Raw genomic sequence first — 19,129 nt, 5'->3', positions numbered from 1 at the left:
GCTCCGGAGCTGTTCCGCTCTTGGCAGGCTCCAATAGATGTGTTTTACATAGCCAGCTGCTGTGTTATTCTAATATAAAGCGCAAGTATTCTATTTAATTAAAGAAGCGCTTAAAGAATATATACAGCTTTCAGAGGGATGCTCCGTGGCTCTTCCACACCTTAACAGATCTCCAAGGTGTTGCTCTCTGAGTAATTCCCGGGCAGTTTTGGTGCCGGTTGGGCTGTGCATCTCGTGGCAGAGCAGGAGCAGCAGCAGCACCCTTGGGGCTGGCGCTGGTCCCCCGACAGGAGCCCTGGCACGGCATCTGCAGGGCACCGGGCACGGGCGTTGCTGGCTCGTGGGCAGTCGTGTCCGGTGGCAGATGGCTCAGCAGCTCCGGGTGAGCTGGGCAATGGGATGTGGGGCAGATCTGGCACCATCGGATTCAGGGAGATGCTGATTTATGATAGAAAAGAAGGTGCACCTTGGCACCTGCTCTGCACCACTTCAGCAACTCTGCTTTCTCGCCCAGCCGGGAGCCAAGTTGCCATTATAATTATTGACATAAATATTGACGTTCTATGGAGAAACAGAACGTTGAGAGCCTTTCAGCAGGACAGTACCGGATCCCAACGGAGGAGAGCGGAGAGGCAGGGTCGGTAGGTAGAGCTATAAAGAGTGAGAGCCTGTGCACGGTCAGGCGTGCAAAGAGAGGAAAGCATCACGGTTAGGAGAGTAAATTTGAAAGAGCCATGGAGCAAAAGGGCATGGGTTTAGAACAACAAAACCCTTGGGAGCGAGAGGGGCTCTGGACGCACAGCAGGCACAAATGCCAGAGCCACCATGGGGTGGGCGTCTAACAGCTTTCCCGAGCAAAGCAGGCACCGAGCCCTGCGTTCTGCTGAGAGGTAGAGGCACACCCAGGTCAGTTGGGCTTCTTCTCATCAAACCCACTTTACTGAAATTTTGGCAAGGGTAGCAGAGGGCAGCTGCACCCCCGCAGGAGCCGAGGCAGCTCAGCAGCTCTCTGAGCTCTGGCACCCCGTGGCCTCGGGCTCTCTTGCTGGTTCCCTATGAACCCACTGCCTGGCATCGAGGCACAGCCTCCTCCTGCTGCCCATGTGCTTGGGGCTGAAACATCAGCCAGGTCCCTGCCCTGAGCTCCTCCCCAGCCAGCCTGGCTGTCCTGGCGCCCCTGGGACCAGCGCTTGCAAGAAATGGGTGGAAAAAAAGACAGAGGATTTCAGCATCTGCTTTTCTGCAGTTACATTAAGCTCTGAGGGGGTTGTGGGGATGCTGGCGGCTGTCAGGCAGCACTGCCTGGGGATGGAGAAGATGCTGAGCTCCCTGAGGCAGTGGCTGGTGACCGCTGAGCCTATGCATCACTCACTGCGTGCCTCGCTGTGCACCCCTCCGTCTGCCTTTCCAAGTGCCGTCTCAGATGCACCAACTCCCATCGTGTTTATTGCCCGCGGTTTTTTTGACCACCCGCGATTGCTGCCGCATAGACCGTGCAGTGGAAATCCCATTTTCCAAGGTGTATTGTCACACCTTCGCACCGTCTGCGCTGGTGCCGGGCCAGGTGTGATGGATCTCAGCTCCCAGCTCTTGTTTTCAGAAATGGCTTTGACACGGCAGCCAAAGAGCTGGCACAGGGATGGACTCGACACTTATTAAGTCATTCAGCATGTTTGGAAAGATTTATCCCCGTGGCAGAGTGCAGATGACGCAGCTCTGCTCACTAACGAGCCCCCCCCAACCCCCGCATGGCATTTCTGTGGGATGGATGTGCTCTTATTTCTGATGCTGTATCAGACAGTCCGTCTGGCCCATTAAATACCTCCGGGCTCATCTCCCCTCCAACGCTGCCTCATTTTTCTTGGCCAGGTAATTCCTCCTGCAGTTTCAGTTGGGCGCTGTGTGGTTTTTTCACCGGCTCTTTCTTTTCTCCTTCCCTCACAGCTCTGCAGCCACAGACACTGGGAATTCAGCATCTTCCTGCTGGTGCTTCCTCCCGTGCCATGTGGATGCTGGAGGTGACGGTCCGTGAAGCTTTGGGGCAGGGTGGCGATGAGGGGACTGGCTGGAGGGAAGGCTTTTTTGCCTGATCTGCTGCAGAGCCATTTAACTCATGGCAATCCTGCAGGCTTGCAGATCTGTGCCTCTGCAATGTCTACGCAATGTGTTCTTGGCTCCTGCAAAACCATTTACTAATCAGTAAAGCAGAAATTTTGCTTTTATGTGTCCTACACATTAACTTGAGTGACTTCTGTAAAGAAAATATTGGCCATAGAATGAATCCATCCAGAGCAAAAAAAAATGTGCTGGGTTTCACTTGTTGGGTTTGTGTTTATTCATGCCTCAACCCAAAATAGCAGACTTTGTAGATATTTAGTGTTTTCCTCCCCGTCAGCTCGCAGCACTGCCGTTCCTGGCTGTCTAGCAGAGCCTGTCTGATCCGCAGAGCAGTTTCTGCTACCCTGGCAGCTCTGCCTGGTTTTCATTTGCACAGGGATGACTGCGCGTTGCTCACAAGCAAAACCATGTTTCTGCTCCTCAGGGGGACCCTCATGAGTGATTGCTCACACCTTTGAGCTCAGCTGGCCTCTCGTGAGCCAGGACTGCCAGCACCTGCTGAGCATCCCCATAAAGCTGCCGGGCAGGCACCCACCCCTCAGGGCTGTTGGAAGGGAGCCTGGTGTGATGCTGCTGAGGTAATGCAGAGCTGTTTGGGAGCTCGTGGGGATTGGGGATGTGCTGTAGGCATGGTCTGAACATCCAGAGCTCTGACTGGGCTCCTCTGCCGAGAGAATGAACCCAGGTCTGGGGCTGCAGGGAGCAGCTGGTGCAGGGAATGGGCTGCGTGAGGTTGGGAGGGAGCGTGAGCTGGACCCTGAAGAGAGGAGAGCCAAAGCCTGGTGTGGGAGGAGGGGTGAAAACCTCTGCTTAGAGCAGCAGAGCACGGGGAGCCCAAAGGATGTGGCCTTGGAGGCTCCTTCCCACCTGCAGCTCCAGGGTGTAGTGCCCTAGGGAGCAGCGAGCTCTGTCCTCACAGCTGAGCCCGAGCAGAGCATTCCCTTGGGAGGAAGCAGTGCCTACACACCCCCCTTACAGGGATGGGGACCCCCACCTGCCTGCGTGCCCCATCTCCTGGTTCGCCAGCTCAGCCCTGGGAGGTGGCAGAGGGACGGTCTCTCCCAGCCCTGTGATGGTCCCCTGCGATGCTGCTGGGGGTCTGCTCACCCCACGCAGGACCCCAGGACTCTGGGTGAGGATGACGGGCGTGAGGAGCCAGGTAGAACTTTTGATCTGCTAGGGAACCAAGGTAGACTGTTTTCTCACAAGCGTATTCATCAGCGTTGGCAGACGGTGCTGCAGGACCCCCGTGGGGCAGTGGCCCAGGTCTGGGTCGCAGCTCTGCGTCTTCTGGGATGGTTGAACCATCTCTGCCAACGCCGTCTGTTGAGCCTCGGCGCTGAGCTTACCAAGCCACCGTCGCCGTTTCAGGGCTTCATTAATAACCCAGCAGTACATAACTTTGTTGTGAGACCTGCAATCATTCTGTGCTCTACAAGTCGAGCTGTAAATAGCTCCTTGAGTGGTGACTCCCGAGTCTATGTATTAAATTCCAGGTGCTGCTGCAGCCAAATGCTTTTAGGGCCGGAGGCACTGCCCGACCTGGACCTCAGCAGCCGGGACTGTGCAGTTCTGTGGCTCAGCGCGGACCTGACGGAATGCGCTGATGGAGAGGGGATCGTCAGCGCTGAGAGGCACCGGAGACCCGCTGGGGGGAAAGGAGCCAGAGGTGCTGAGCAGATATGGACACAAGCGCCGCGACTGCGCTTGAGCAGATGGGTCCCGGTGAGTAATTGAAGCGATGCCCTTTTTGCTGTTGCTGTTTTTCTTGGTGTTCCAATATCCACAAGCGGTTTGTGCTCGTGCTGGCTCAGTCACAGCCCCCTGCAGAGAGGAGGGAGCTGGGCTCTTCTCCCCAGTGACAGGGGATGGGTCAAGGGGGAATGGCCTCAAGCTCCAACAGGGGAGGGTCAGGATCGATATCGGAAAAAAATTTTCACAGAAAGGGTTGTTGGGCACTGGAACAGGCTGGTCCTGGGCAGGGGAGAGCGGCTGGGAGTGCTGGCAAGCCCAGGGCTGTGGGAAGTGTTGGCCACGTAAGCTGATGTTGTGTCATCCCGTGTGTCTGGCAGCTTCAGCATCCTGCTGCTGAAACAAAACCATGTGCAAAGTGGGGAAAGGGAAAAGCCGATCCTGTCCGCAGATAGGGCACGTGAGAGTGGTGGCCTTGGCACAGCAATGCCTGAAGCCCACAGTCTGTGCTTGGCTGCTGCCTGTGGAGGTGCTAAGGATGCTCGCCGAGGCGCCTGGGCAGCCTTTGTGTGTGTTAGTGCTTTGGGACAGACGTGACGGCACAGCAGAGGTCCTCCCCACCCCTCAAGGGGGGCTTTTCCTGGGCTGCAGGTTGGCTGTTCCTTGTGAGCGTGCACCCATCTGTATGAACGCTGTAGAGTACAAATGCCATCGCAAAGAACAAACCCCCCAGGCACACACTTGCTAAGCTGCAGGGCACCTCAGAAGGTTTTTCTTTATACCCCCTGTAAATTATTTCACCTGTTTACCATTGCTCTGGTGGCTGCGGTGAGGTTTGCAATCCCAATCAACCAAAATCTCTGCCAGAAATGTTGTAAGCGGCAGCTTGATAAAGTCAGCTTCCACTTTCATTACCGGAGTGAGAAACACACAGCTCACGAGGGATTGCTGCAATGGTCAGAGCTGGGACAAGCAATGCTCATTACCTTCCTTATCTCCCCTGAGCGTGCAGAGCAGATTGTCTGCCAGGCACTTGCAGGCATGAGCTGGCACAGGCAATTCTGCTGGGCTTGAGCTGGAAAGACAGAAAAAGCCCTTTGGATAGTCCTGGATGGAATGATTATTAATTTGTCTGCCTTCACCATCAGTAAAGGCACTGCGGAACCTCAGACAAGCGCTGTGGCTCAGTCAGGGGGGTGCAGTTGATTGCACCGTGAGTTAATTAGAGAAGAATTACAGAATGGCTAGGGAAATCCTGTTGCAAGAAGAGGCAGAATACCCGATTCCTTCTGGCTTCTCCCAGCTCTTGCAGGTCAGTTCTGCGAGCGGCTCCTGCTGTAACCTGTGGGGTGAGCTGGGCTGCAGGGCTCCTGCTCTTTACTCAGAGCGCTGCTCGCCTCCTGCTACCCCATAGTGATGCACTCGAACCTCCCGATGCTTGCAGATGCCTCTCACGGCTGTGAGGGTGGCCTGAGCTTGGACTGGAGGCTGGAAAAACTGGACTCTTCTCAGCATCTGACCAGCTTGGCACGTAGGTGGCGTGAGAAGTAGAAGGGAGTTTTGCGTGTGCAGTTGGTGTGAGATGGTGCAGATGGCTGAGCTGAAACTGCAGAGTCCTGCGAGGGGAAAGAGGACTGGCTTGGCGCAGGCAGCACCGGCAGGATGAGTGAGACCTGCTCCAGCAAGCGCAGGTGGAGACACCTTGGAGCAAGACAGGAACCACAGAAGAAAGGCTTCGCTCTTTGCTCTTTGCTGTAAATTGAATCTGTACTCTCTCAGATGCACATGGACTGTGGATAAGTGGGGGTTTTGGGGTTTTTTTGCTTCATCCTTTTATGTGTTTGAGGATTTAGCATCTCTCCTGTCTCCCCTTCTCCAGACTGAATGGTCCCAATCAGTGCAATCAGATGGGGGCAGATCCAAGGGGTGATGCTCCTAGGCTGAATGTATCCCTCTGCTCCCTGGGGTGACAGGCGATGATGGGCTGAAAAGGTCCAACGCTGCATCCCTCTGTGATGTCTGCACATGTGTTGCAGGAGAAAAAAAAAAGTATTTTAAATGGCAAACCTGCAGACATTTCAGATACCCTCCTCACAGCGAGTTTTGTCTCCTTCTGGCCTCTCCTTTGCAGTTAGAAGTGCTTTCCTGAGATGTCTTTTCATGTTTGCTGAATTATCCTGTTTGTTTTCCCTCTGAAATGGATCTGTTTGCCAACACACACCACTTGCTGCCCTGCAGTCGCAAGGGCTCTTGCTTTTGGCGTGGTTTTTCAGTAGTGTTTGGGTTTTTTTTAGCAAAAAATGAATTTCCAGCAATATTTCCTGCACGTGGACGGTGCCTCCCGTGCTCGGTGAGCTCAGAATCTGCCTTTGACTGCGTGTGCCAGCTGAAAGTTGTGGTTGCTTTTTCATTTCGGCTGAGCCGGGTGTAGGAAAGCTGCATTAACGCTTCCTGCTTTCCAGGCATGGAAGTTTGCAAATCTACGGTCTGAAACTTGTCCACACAGCAAAATGACTTTCCGCAGCCTGGTTTGGTGTATGCCCTGCAATCCATTAAAACTAATGCTCCCTGTCCCCCCCCTTAACTTCAACATCTATTTATCCTGCTGGGCAGGAAGCTGCTGCCTTTTGGTTTACTCCTATCAATCCTGATGCCTCCGTTAGAGCAGAGAGGGCTGAACCGCAGCCCTGTGGGTGCTGGCAGGGGCCGGGGGAAGGAGAAGCGGGAGTTTAACAGATGCTGCGCGTCACAAGCACGGACCGAGCAAGTTTGTCTTGAGAAGCTCCCTGTGGCTTAAGCACATGTTAATGGCAACCAAAAAAAAGTCCTAAACCCAACCCTGAAAGCTCCATTACTGGAATGTCGATCCCAGTGATGCTTCTCCTGCGCTGTGGTGCCTGCGGTACCCCACGCTCCCCCCTGTCCCACCCACCCAGGGAGCTCCCATCCTGCTGAATCCCCCCAGGAGCTCAGCTCCTACCCCGTCCCTGGCAGGGAAACGGCTGCCAAAGGCAGAGACCCACGTTTGGAGAAGGAGCAAAGGATGAAGGCTGAGTTGGAGGGGAAGGAGAGGCTCTTGTGATGAGGAGATGTAATAAAACAGGGAAGCAGTGAGAAGGGGGGAGGCAGAGCGGAAAGCTGATGGCAATAAACCACTTGTGGTGAAATGTAGTGATGACACTTTGCAGTTATCTGGTGCCGTTCACCTCCGGCTCTTGGAGCTCCTTAGAAACATCAGCTAATTAAACCTCCTGTGTTAATTACCCGCACTTTGCTAGATGAGGACCCAGTTTGGAGGGCAGGTCTCTGTTCTCCAGGTGCTGATGGCCTCACCATCGTGTTCCCATGGTGAGGAGGACCCGGATGGGAGGATGTGGCTGTGTCCCGGTGTGGTGGTGTCCTCTGCTCCACCTTGTTGGCTGCTGTGGGTGTTTGTGGCCCAATTACCTGGTTGGTGTTTTTCTGTCCAGGTGGAGCAGATCCCAAACTGCCCACCTGTGTTTCCTCTCATTTGGCCCCTTAGCAGCTTGGTTAATGCAGGAAAAACATGGAAAAATAGGCAGAGGACCCTTCAGCATGAACTTGTTGACAGTGGTGTAAAAGAAAAGAGGAGCGGATTCCTGAAGACTGGGAAGGAGCTGGGATAAGGTCAAGCCCCTGGCTGTGGTGAGGAGCTGCAGAGCTGATGGTGCAGCACCGACCACGGACAGGCTGGAAGAACCTCCAGGACAAATCCAGGATAACACAAGGAAGCAGCAGCCCTCGTGGGGAACGCCTGCTCTGCCTCCAGCAGAGGCTCCCTTCCCTTCGTGCTCTCTGCAGCGCTTGTTCCAGGAGGTTTGGGACCTCTGAGCATTCCCTGTGCTCTTGTGAGGTTCCTCCAAGGAAGACAGGGGATCCCTGTGCAGCTGAGCCCAGCTGGAGCCTGGGAAGAGCCCTGAAGTCAGATGAGAGTATCCCTCGGTGTATCTCCAGTGTGAAGAAGCCCCAAATTAATGCTCTGAAGGTATTTAATGAGAGCAAAATTGGATCCGGAACAAGAGACTGGAGAGGGTGATTAGAAGGTCATTTATTTGAGATTACTCTCAGTCTACGCGTGGTGACTTATTTCTCTCTGCGAGGTCTAGGGATGGGATGACATAAATTATTCATCTGGCAAGGATGGGTGTCGTCCCTCCCGGTTTCCTTATGAAAATGTCTTCTATTCACAGCTCTGCAGAAATCGTGGGGTAATTTGTATGAGGGGACAATCGGGATTTTTTTACCATGTTCCAGAGCTGTAGCAAGCGGGGACCACGGTGGCTGATGTCTGGGGCCACAAACCTCCAACATTTTAGATCACAATCACATCTTCAATTCAAGGATGAGGTGAGAGCTGTTGTCTTGAGTCCAGCAAGCCCGGAGATGCCAGCACGGCTTTCGGGGCACCCCAGCCTCATCCTCCCACCCTGACCTTCCCAGTGGAGAGCTGATGATTTGTACATCATCATATGTACAAATATCATCAGAATACACCGACTGTATTCTACCCGGAACCCCTGGTGTGCCGATGTGCCCGAGATGGGGGCAAAATGAGTGAAGGCAATGTGTTTATAGCTTGGTGTCTCATTCTTCTTTCTGCTCCGCTCTGGGAGGCGGTGGCAGAGGCAGAGTGGACAACGACGGCGTGAGGCGTGTGTTTAATGGAAAGAGCTGAATTATGGTGCTGCTGTCGGTCTATGAGCGGCTGCAGCGCCTCTCTCCGAGATGTCAGTGGCTGTGGAGGAAGAGTGGCTCGTGGGGATGGGAGAAGAGCTCGTTGGGGAGATGTTGCACACAGCTGCGACAGAGATAGATGGGGGAAAAGCAAACACTGATTGGAAATGGAGTTCTCACGCGGCAAAGGGGGTCAGAACTAACTAGAGACAACCCGGAGTAAGGTGTGTTTGGTTATTTCTAAGCTCTCTGATTTATCTTTCTACTGTGGAAATCTGAGGCAAGGATGAGAACTGCAGATCCCTTGGGGAACAGCAGCGTGTTATTTATTCACAGTTGGTATTTATTCATTATCTGTCACGAAGGTGTTCATTTCTGCAGCCTGGCAATATTTTCCTTTCTCCTGAGCAGTAATAAACTCCAACAGGTGCCTGTCGCTTCCCACACAGACGGGATGAGTGGGATGCAGTGTGGGTTTGGGGGAGGCTGCTTCCCATGCCACTAGAAGCTGCAAAACCTTAGAGGGTGGGAGTTCACTCAGCACTGCTGGTGCTCCTCGGTGCCCTCGGCAGAGCCTTCCTTACACCTCCTCTTTCCAGAGAGTGGGGAGGCTCCTGGGCCAATGCCCCCCTGCTCCCTGCCATGGTGCTGAGCCCATCTCTGCCCAAGGGCTGGTGCTGAGCAGCACCTGGTGCAGCGGTTCCTACGGCTTCCCTCTCTCAGCATCGGTGAAGTCAGGATGCCGGTGCTCTGAAGTCATTAATTTGAGTTCCTAGCTCAGGGGTTTCACCGCTGCATCTTGGAATTCCAGGTAAAACAGCATGATCTGAGCACTCTGCGATAATCTCTGCTTCCCTTCTGCCTCCGGGTGTGGTGTGACCTCATTCTGAAAGGTCTGCATAACTCGCATTCAGCCCCTGGATATAACAGTGCTACTCCTTCCCTTTTTATTACATCTTTGGCAATAATTATTCTTCCTCCTCAAACATGGCATTTTCCTCTTTATGAGAACTCGTACTCATTCTCATTTCCATTCTGAAAGTGCTGGTTTCTCTTGTACTTTTAGCTGAAAGGCAAGAGGGCAAATGCAATTAAACTGTGGGGCGTGAACTGCAAAAAAAAATCGCCTTGCCTTTCACAAATCACTTGTTTTGTAACTTGGACTCCATCCTCAGCCCAAGTTTCAGCTGTCCTGATCGGAGTGATGAGGCCAAATCGCTGGATGGAGATAGATGGAATGTGTTTGTGTTCATTGAAGGGAAACCAAGCTCTGCTCTGCGGAGGAGCAGCAGCTCTGACTTGTGGGTCAGCAGAAGCGTCCACGCGATGTGCGCGTGGCCTGGTGGTGGGGTCTGGGTTGTGATTGCAGTTGGGGTGCAGGTCCTGTGTGTCCCAGCCCTTGCTCTGGCACTGGGCAGAGCTGCTTGGGGTAGAGGGGTGAGTTCTGGACCCAGCCAAGAGCTGATATTGCATCCGAGAGCGTGGAGCAGCTCTCTCTTGCATCTGGCACTAAGGGTGATAAAGATAAATGTGCTCTCACCACCTCTGCTAAGGGCTTGTTCTCTGCACGCTTGGCTAAACGCATTGACTAATAAGTGTTCTAGAATCCACTCCTTAGAGGAACTCGCATTGTCTTTGAAACAGTAGAAGAGTTTCAGTTAAGACTGAGAGCTTTGAGATCCTCCTCCCCTGGGCAGGCTCTGGCTGCTGCTGTATCAGCTGTAAAATCATCAGAATTATACATTTAGAGGGTATTTGGCTGCTCTGTTACCTGCAAGCCTGTGCCCAGCCTCAGGGACAAAGCCTTCTGCCTACCCTGTCCCCTGTCCTGGTGATGCTGGGGAGAAATTCCTCCTGGCTGTCAACGAGGAACCTTTTAGAGCAATGATCTATCTGAGCAAAGTGATGGGAAGGGTCTGCTTTAGGTCAATCTGTGCATTCATGGCAAAAGAGGGAATGCAAGTCCCTCCTGTTGCTCCTCGGAGGAACTCGCACGCCTTTACGTGTTGATGTGTGAGAATAAAGCTCTCCTGGGCTGCTGCAGACCCTGCGTCCTCGTGCAGTGGGAGGGGAGGATGGAGCGCCCTGCCCTTAGTGCTAATAGAGAGGATCAATAATATGAAGCGTATCATCCTTCTTCATTTTCTCATCATGTTGCAATCGATCCCCCTGCCTTGCGCGGAGGTGCTGCTGAAGGCCGAGCTCATCCGTTATCGCACGCCTCCTGGATTTACACCCCGAGCTGCCTTTTCTCATGGCAAAAATTGGCCTCTTGTCAATGCTGCTGAGAGCGTGTGAAGCTCGGTAATCTCAGAGCAACCGCACCAGAGTTGCTCCAGAAGGCATTAGTGATGTGTCCTCAACCCGCGCTCTGCCACCATGACTCAGTCTGACTGTTTGTCACTGCGGAAGGTGAGAAAAGCACGGCTGCCTCGCTGGAATCATTGCATTCCCACCCAAACTGTGAAAAGGGGAGACGCGTTTGAGTAATAACTGTTGAGGAATGTGCGAGTGCTGGGGAAAGCGGATCGGTTGAAGTTATGGCATTGAACTCTTCAGCTGAACGTATGGGGTCTGGTGGGGAAGTTTCTTGTTGTGGGAGTCAGGACTATGTAGATCTGTGTCTGTCAGGGACTAAAACAAGAGCTCCAGCTTGTTTGGCGTCTTGTTTGGCATCCAGAGGCTCGGGAGTTGTTCACTCTGAGCCCGAGCGACATTGGAGCGCACAGAATGAGAAATATAAGCCATCTGTGCCCTTTCCTGGGTGCCCTCTCGCCTTGAGTAGACCCTCTCCTGGTGTCCTTGTGCCTCCCCATTTGCTTGAATTTGACCCCTTTGTAGGTTACTAATGGGAAAAGGTGTTTGTCAAAGCCTATGTATGTTAAAGCAGGAAAAGAAATTTGTCCACGGTCCTCTGAAATGAGAGATGAAAAAGCTTCTTGTCACTTGGCTGGATCATTATGGGATTTTGACACTGGAAGCTTTGGCTGTTCTATTAGCAGCAACTTTCACGGCTTTAATTACTCCTCAGACGCGACACTGCTGTGGGAATGGAATCCTGTGACCCTGTCTGTCTCCCCATCACGCTCTCATCCGCCTGCAAATAAGTTTACGGAGAAGCTTCTCTGGGCTATGGATGAAGCACAAGACAGAGACAAAGGAATGTCGTGTCTGTCACTTCTTTCTCGGTGTGAGAAGTGGCCGGGAGGTGCATTTCCAATGAGCCGCTCCCAGCGCTGATCTCGGGAGGATTTGCTCCTGATGGTTCCCAGAGCTCCTGCGTGCAGAGGTGCAGCGCTGGCAGGTCACATTCTGACACATTTAGACAAAGTTAATTACAAATCCTATAAAACCGCCTGCATCGAAGGCTTAAGAATTGTACTTATTTGATAAGGAGTCACTCGTAATACCTTGTTACTTTCCCCGTTCTAATTATGCTTATCAGTCCGTACTGATAATTAGCACTGATGCCAGGCGAGCTCTGTGCAGCGCGGGAGCAGATGGGATCTCTTAGGGCTGGAGGCAGCACGGTGACAGCCAGGTGACAGGGTGGCTGCATGCGGAAAATTTCTTCCCTGCTGAAAATTCCTGCCATGGGTCACACTTCCCTCCAGAGCGCTGCGGCAGCGCAAGGCGCAGCCTCACGTGCTGCATCCACCCCGTGCCCGAGGTGATGGGCAGGCAGACACGGAGCGAGCTGCCCTCCGGCCACGCCAGGGCTGGAGCTGGGTACCACGTCCTCCCTTTAACAGCCTTTCTGCAATTCCATCAAGATGTGAAAAGCTTGAAGGGCAACTTTCAAGAGCCTTTGTAGACAAACCATCATTCCACGTAACCGCTCCCAAGGGGTGTCCGGGTGGTGGCTGAGCCCTCTATCCCCGGCAGCGCCCCAGGAGCTCCCCGTGCCCGCAGGAACAGCGGAACTGGGCTGCGGCAGAGGTGCTGCTTTGCTGCCGGTGGAAAAGGGGGAGTGTGGTGGGGGGAAGGCAAAACTGCAGGAAGCAATTAATAATAAACCGCACCATTTCCCAACCTATTAAATGCCTTTTCAAAGCTTGACTTGGCTCCCCAACCAGCAGAAAACAAGGTAGAGGGAAATACAGCCTGAAACGAGGACCCTGCTGCCATTCCTGCGTATCTACTATAATGCAGATGTGCTGCTCGTTGCCAGCAGATGGTTTTGTCTTCCTGAATGCACTTCTTCTTGCAAGATTTTCTGATGCTTATTAAATGTCTTTTTTTTTTTTTACTTTAAGTTCACTGCAGTTTAAAAAGACGTTTGAGTAGATTAGAAATAACCGTCCCAAAGTTCCCCCTGTGTCCAGAGTGTGGAAAAAGGCTTCAGTGAACAGGAAAATTTGCCTGTCCATCCTGCGGATGCCGGGCTCTCCACCTGCGGTACTTTATGCCGTTTCAGTTTTGTAATTAATGGCTAATTGAAATTCAACTATTGTGTTTGCATGTGGTGTCACTGTTGGGTAAGGCTCACCATGCAGAATTCTTCTGCTTCTCTGTGGGGCAAACACAGGAGTTAATTCCAAATAGAAGGTGTATGGAAAAGATGCCCTCGTAACCAAGTACTGAAATCCTTCCAAGAATACTGCTTGAGAGCTAAAAGCTTTAAAGAGTCATCTAGGAAAGCCAGAGCCGCTTCGAAGACAGTTCATACTTGTGTTGTAAACCAAATGGTCATCTCAGGGATTGTGTTTTAAGTTGGGAGCTCATTTTCTTCGTGGTACTCTTTGTTCAAGATCTGAAAGAAAACCTTAAAGGTCTACGTGGAAACCTGCAGCTCAGCAAAGTGGGGATGTAAAAGAAATATCTTCATCGTTTAACAGGCAGCGTAATTCCTCCTCCATTCCTAATAAACCACTTCTCATCGTGGGCTCATACCAGTCTGTTGTTCACCGTCAGGAAAATATGTATATATTTATGGCGTTCGCTGTGCTGTCCTAAACACACAAAAGGAGTTGTTAAAAACGAACTCTTCCAGCATTGTGCTCTACAACATCGTTGTTACCCGCAGAGCCGGTGGGGTTCTGGCAGGAGGGTTTGTGTGTGCTTTAAGTAGGAAAGTAGTACAAAGAAATCTTTAAAAGCCAATCAGAGGCAAAGGAATCTTTGGAGCGTTATCCTGTTATGCCAGCAAGATCAAAATTTCCCAGCTAAAAGGAGTCTCCCGTAACTCCCGTTTCCTCTCATGAGTGATGCTCCAGTAGGGAGTGTTGTGTTGGGGTGGGCAGTGCGTGGCAGATAGATCCCCGCGTAAGAACCGGGGATGAGTTGTCGCTAATTGCAAATTGCTATCCCGACTGCTTCATTATTTTTGTGCAACTGGTGGGGTTTCATGCTGCAAAATTACTCCCAAGTACGCCGACACCTGGGCTTTGTTTGCTGGGAAATGCTGCTCCGCGTTTCTGGATGGCGCCTCCTTGTTCAAGTTTGTATTCAATAAATGCCTGACATATATGCGAGGGGAAATGAAACATTAATAACACTCTCTGTTTTGTCCTCACAGAAATGAATTATGCGGATACTTATTGTTAACAAACTACAGGGAAATGATAGGTGTGTGAGCCAGAGGAGCAAATTATGCAGGCAGAACGGTGCTCGCTTGCATTCATTAAATGTCTCTAGCATCACTCTTGCAGGGCTTGACCAGAATATAAATTGATGAAGGAGCTGCTGCTCTAAATTCAGTTTTAAACCATACCACGTGCTGTATCTTTGTGATCGTGCACAGGGGGGTGCGTGGGGGCTTGTCCCAGCCAGGGCAGAAGCCTCAGCCTCTGTCAGGCATCGTGTGAGGGAGCGACGTCAGCGGCTGCACAGCCCGAGAGCTCCTGCCCTCACGAAGGTGCTCAATTACTCACAGCACAAGCCTGAAAATGAATATCTGCTAGGCTCAAAAGGAGAAGAACTTCTCTTGGGTCTCCAGAGTTCAGCTGGAGGCTGGAGAAATCCTCTACCTATCCCAGGTGTCCGCTCCAAGCAGCCTCTGAGAGCTCACGTTGTGCTCTCTGACTGCCCCGGATACACTTGGGTTCCCTCTGACTGTGGCAGGAACGAGTACAGTCCTGGCCATGGACCATCCATCCGCTGCCCGTGGCTCCCGAGGACAAGCCAGTTCGTCCCTCAGTATCTGTGAATGTTAATGCACAATAATCACAGAGTTTCTGTTGTAGCAGCCGGGTTCAGCGCCGAGGCAAAGATAAAGCATTGGTCTACAAGCTGCATCTCTAGAGAACCGTTGTAGTAAATCCAGTTATATTTTCTTGTCTAGATTAAATGCAAATAACCCTCCTACTGCTGCAGCTCGTGATTATAAACCGCTCTTGCAGCTGAACTGTATTTTTCTGTCCTGAAATCTGGAATTTGCCATTTGCTTTTTCAAACCTCTTGCTGCTGCGTTTACAGAAGTAATATCACCCTTACAGGGCTAAGTGCTGGATGCAAAGATGCTTTGATTATGACTAGCGAAGGCTTTAACAGCCTCGGCTTATTTTATATGCAGCTCGAGGTAAAGTAGGAAGAAAGACCTGTTGAGACCCAAATGATTTTCAGGTGCACTACTGTCTGTTTGCTTGCGCCAGGATGGGATATCTTGCTGCAGGGGTCAATAATGAGCTCCAGGGTCAGGTCTTTGGGTACCTGGGTAACTGAGTGCTACCCATGCTTGTGATGCTGTTGCTGCATCCCTTGTTCTGCCCCCCTGCTAACGATGTGCCCGGGGAGGACGGTCTCATTAATGTGTTTTCTCCTTCATTATTGAACTTTCCTATGGTGACTGAGGGCAGATGTGGTATCAACAAACAGCTCAGCCCTGATGGGGCTCGTGGGCTGCAACTGGTGTTTTCCTGCTGGTGGTGAGTCTTTGCTGGAGTCCGGGTTGCTGGGGGTATCCGGGCTTGGAGCTGCCTGAGCTCAGCTGGAGCTGGGGGGCGGAAAAAGGGCTCGGAGGGAGCCGTGCGCTGGGAAGCGTCTCACCCTGTCACGTTTGAAGTCAAACAGAATAAAACTGATAGCTTTTAAAAATTCATGGTTGTGTTCATGCACTCCGCCAAGTGCAATTAAATGGAGAGAGACTCGACAGTTTCATGTAAATACTTCGTAGGAGCCTGTCAGTCTTCCAGGGGAATGAACACTCCCAACAAATGAACAAACCTCCAGCGGCGCCTCCGATGAGTGCAGAGACAGAGGCTGCGGAGACGCTTCCGAGGGTCTCTCCTGTGTCTGGCATGGAGGTGTTTCCAGCGGAGATGCCACAGCTGCTGGAACCGATGGCTGAGGGAAAGCTCTTCACATCTCCTGGTATTTGTGCTGCAGCACAAACTGGCAAATCTGGGGCTCTAAAGCATAATCAGTGATCGAAGTGTGTCCTGGGCTTTAAACACCAGCAGGCAGACGATGCTGAGCTACCCACGAAGAATTCCTCCTGCAGCCGCTTTGTCCTTCGGGAGCTGCCAGGGGTACAGATTGCTGCTGGCGTGTGCTTTGCTGGGCCCGGACCTCTCTGCTCGGGGCTCCCTCGCCCTTCTAAACACAGGTTGCCAACCAGAAAATAGTGATCCCAGTTTTAATATCTGGAAAAAACCAAACTGAAATGCTGCACGCGCAGCGGAGTGATGGACGGCTGCGTCTGAAAATGAGCATCTCCTCCAAAGGAGAGGTGTTCTCCTGCAAATTACACTTAATTTCTAGTAAGTGGTAACCAGGTCTGTGCTGGGCTCCAGAGAAAACCCCAGGAGGCTCCGGCCAGTGGCCACTCTTCTGGATGGCTTAGCAATGGGTGAGTTTGTGCAGGATACTGCCCCGACCCCCCGTGCTGGCTGGCGTGGGGATGAGGGCTGCAGGGCATCCTCCTCCTCCTCCTCTGGACTGGCTGAGGTGGCTCAAGGTGTTGACTCAACACACTCATTGCCAGGAAAGCCATTGTTGGGGTACCCACAAGAGCCTTCACACAGCTCCCTCTACTACAGGACACCTCTGGAAGGGTTTCTCCTAAATTTCTTCCTAGCAGCTCTTTTGTGGTCAGTGGCAGAATTGGGAAAAATTGCCTAAGGCGAGTGAAAAACAGAGGATCGGGTGGGGCTGTATCTGAGATCTGTATCTTTTCCCATTTGTGGTCTTTCCTCCTCTCCCCTTTGCTCAGTTGAATTCAAGCCTTCTCACCACAGTTGTTGAATTTCACTGTAAACCTCGCTTATTCCATTGTGAAGCTAAAATAAACGTGAATGAAAGAAAAATACACCCTGTACTTGATGTAAGACTAATGATGTGCCCCCCAATTATCTTCAGCAGTGATACAGCTGTAATCATATTTAGGGAGACGCTGCGTGGCTCGGTGCAGTCGACAGGGATGCTGTGAATTAGGATTTACGCCTGCCTTTTACATTAATTTAGCTGCAGCCTGACGGCCCTGGCAGTGATGTGAGTAACACAACATCATTGCCCGAGTCCGCTCTGCCTCTCGCCTTGGAAGGACCTAATTCCTCTCCCTTTGTCTCCAGGGCTGCTCCTCCCAGCTGGGTGCTGTAATTCCCTAAAAAGGGGGTGAGAAGTGGGACAGAGCTTCCCAACACCTTCTCCTTGCCTCGTTGCAGTGCCCGGCTGAGCCATCCTGCTGCTCCTGGCTGATATGCCTGTTCCTGGCAGCTTCTGGGAAGGGAAAAAGGTTCTTATCTTGGGTTTCAAAGCCGGTAAAGCACCTGAGGTTTTTACTTTTTAATATTTTAACTTTAGCACAAATGGGCGTCTGTGCAGGGACTCAGCGCAGGCATCAGTTTTCCCTCAAAAGTCTCCCGCTGTTCCTGCTGTCCCGGCTTTGACAGGACAGGGCGGATGTGATGGTGGGGAACGCACTCAGCAGCAGTGAAGGAACCTGGAATTTCAGTGTTGTGAGTGCCTTAGGTGATGCTATTGAGTTCTCATAGTCAATCTAATAGCAGTGTTCAAAATAATTGCTATAGAGGAAAAATGTGCCTTATCGCAGAGAGCAGCACTTTGGCAATGGAAGCATTTCAGAGCATATTTTTAGGACAGGGAAAAAAAAAAAAATCAATCTAAATCTTGTGCTTTTTTTCATCATCTGCCTTGAGCAGTGAAAGGAAGGAAAGGGATCGGTGTCTCCACTGCTCCTCCATCACCGGCCACTCTTTAGCAGGGAAACATAAACCGAGCAGACAGGCAGGTTCAATGCATCCCACTAACACGCGCTCCTGCAGGAGAGGGAGAGTCAAACCTTTCATCCAGACAGCGACATAAAGAACAAGTGCCCTTCTTGATGGTTTAGAGAGCTAAAAGAACAAAACCCCAGCAAACTCCTTTTGTTACCAACCGTCTCACATTTTGCAGTTGTTGCCGTGCCAGAAAACCTAAAGGCATTCATAAAATGAAGCTGTTCCTGCATTGAAGAATACCTGCAGGCATCTGCAGCCTGGTCCGGAGGCTGTGGCATCAGGGGGGTTGTAGAGCAGCAGCTGAGCCTGGGAGACTTGGATGTCCAGCGACAGCGTCGTGGTTCAGGCACAACCGGATTTATTACTAGCAGAAAGGCAGCGGGTCTTTACTTAATGACCTGCTTACCTCTTCTGCCTCTCTTCAGCTCAAAAGATGGATTATTGATAGCTAAAAAAGTGTTGTTACCCTTCCAGGGGCTGAGTTTGAGGTCTTGTTGCTGTGGGGATGCTGGAGGGGAGGCGCAGCAGACGCACCGTGATGCCACCCAGCAGAGATTTGCTTCTCCTTGGTGCCTCTTTGGGAAAGTCAAACGTTTATGTGTAACCTAAAAGGAAAACCATTCTGCTAGTGTGAGCTATTTGGTAATAAAACGTGCTTCTAGAAAGGCATCGCAGCCAATAAAAGTGAATTAATAACGAGAGACAACACAACCTTGCTTCCTTGACTGGCATAAAGCAATCCTTGGCTGAGGGGAGGGAAACGCGAAGGTTTATGAGGAGAGAGGTCACAGCATTTGTGGGATATTTGTGAGCACAGTGGTGTTTGTCCCAAACCTGGGAGGTTTATCCCCTCTGTGCTGCAGGCAGAGCCGTAGAGCAGCGTCCAGCTGAGACAGGGCATGCCAGGACTGGGAAAACAGGGATTGGAGGTTGTAGATCCAAGCATTGGGAGACAGCTCTTAGGATTTGCAGCTCGGAGTGCCCCTGCTTCTCCCCACAAGCGCTGATGTCTTGCAAAGCCTGAGAGACAGACTCGAGCTGCTGATCCGAGTTGGGGCAACGCTGAGGGTACCAGTGATGCTGACAGTGGCTGCAACACTGCTGCCTGCAGTGTGGAGCCTGTGCCTGAGCTGGGTCCATGCCAGAAGCTGCCCTCGTCTCCAGCTCCATCCCTGGTACGCGCCGAGCAGCAGCACTGCGGAGCGGAGAGAGCTGTCACCAACAGGGCTGAAGCCCCTCACTAAGCCGGAGGAGCCCCTGCGGGGCAGTCGGGTGCCTCCCCCCGCTGCCAGGCTGGCTCCCACCTGCCCTTTCGGTTGCACTGCTCCTTCAGCACCAATTAGGAAGCTTAATTATTTCAATAGAGGTTAATTACATTAGTCGCTATAGCAAATCTCCAGTTCATGCCACGCTTTCCACTTCATTTAATTCATTACCCTCTGTGA

At 51.9% G+C, this 19,129-nt stretch overlaps 1 protein-coding gene across 3 annotated transcripts in view; it reads left to right on the top strand.

The window, feature by feature from the left end:
* Positions 1-19,129, top strand: part of ZMAT4 (zinc finger matrin-type 4) — a 209,000-nt gene that overhangs the window by 176,535 nt on the left and 13,336 nt on the right. The window contains exon 8 of one of the 3 annotated variants that reach the window (XM_054049701.1): positions 1,945-3,843. The exons of the other annotated variants lie outside the window; for them this stretch is intronic. Coding sequence (XP_053905676.1) covers positions 1,945-2,032 — 88 coding nt within the window. The 3' untranslated portion in view covers positions 2,033-3,843. The remainder of the gene's footprint in view (positions 1-1,944; positions 3,844-19,129) is intronic. 3 annotated transcript variants of the gene reach the window in all.

This window comes from Cuculus canorus, chromosome 26 (assembly GCF_017976375.1).
Source record: "Cuculus canorus isolate bCucCan1 chromosome 26, bCucCan1.pri, whole genome shotgun sequence".
In the NCBI taxonomy this organism is placed as follows: domain Eukaryota; kingdom Metazoa; phylum Chordata; class Aves; order Cuculiformes; family Cuculidae; genus Cuculus; species Cuculus canorus.
This window is presented reverse-complemented; position numbering and strand designations above follow the sequence as displayed.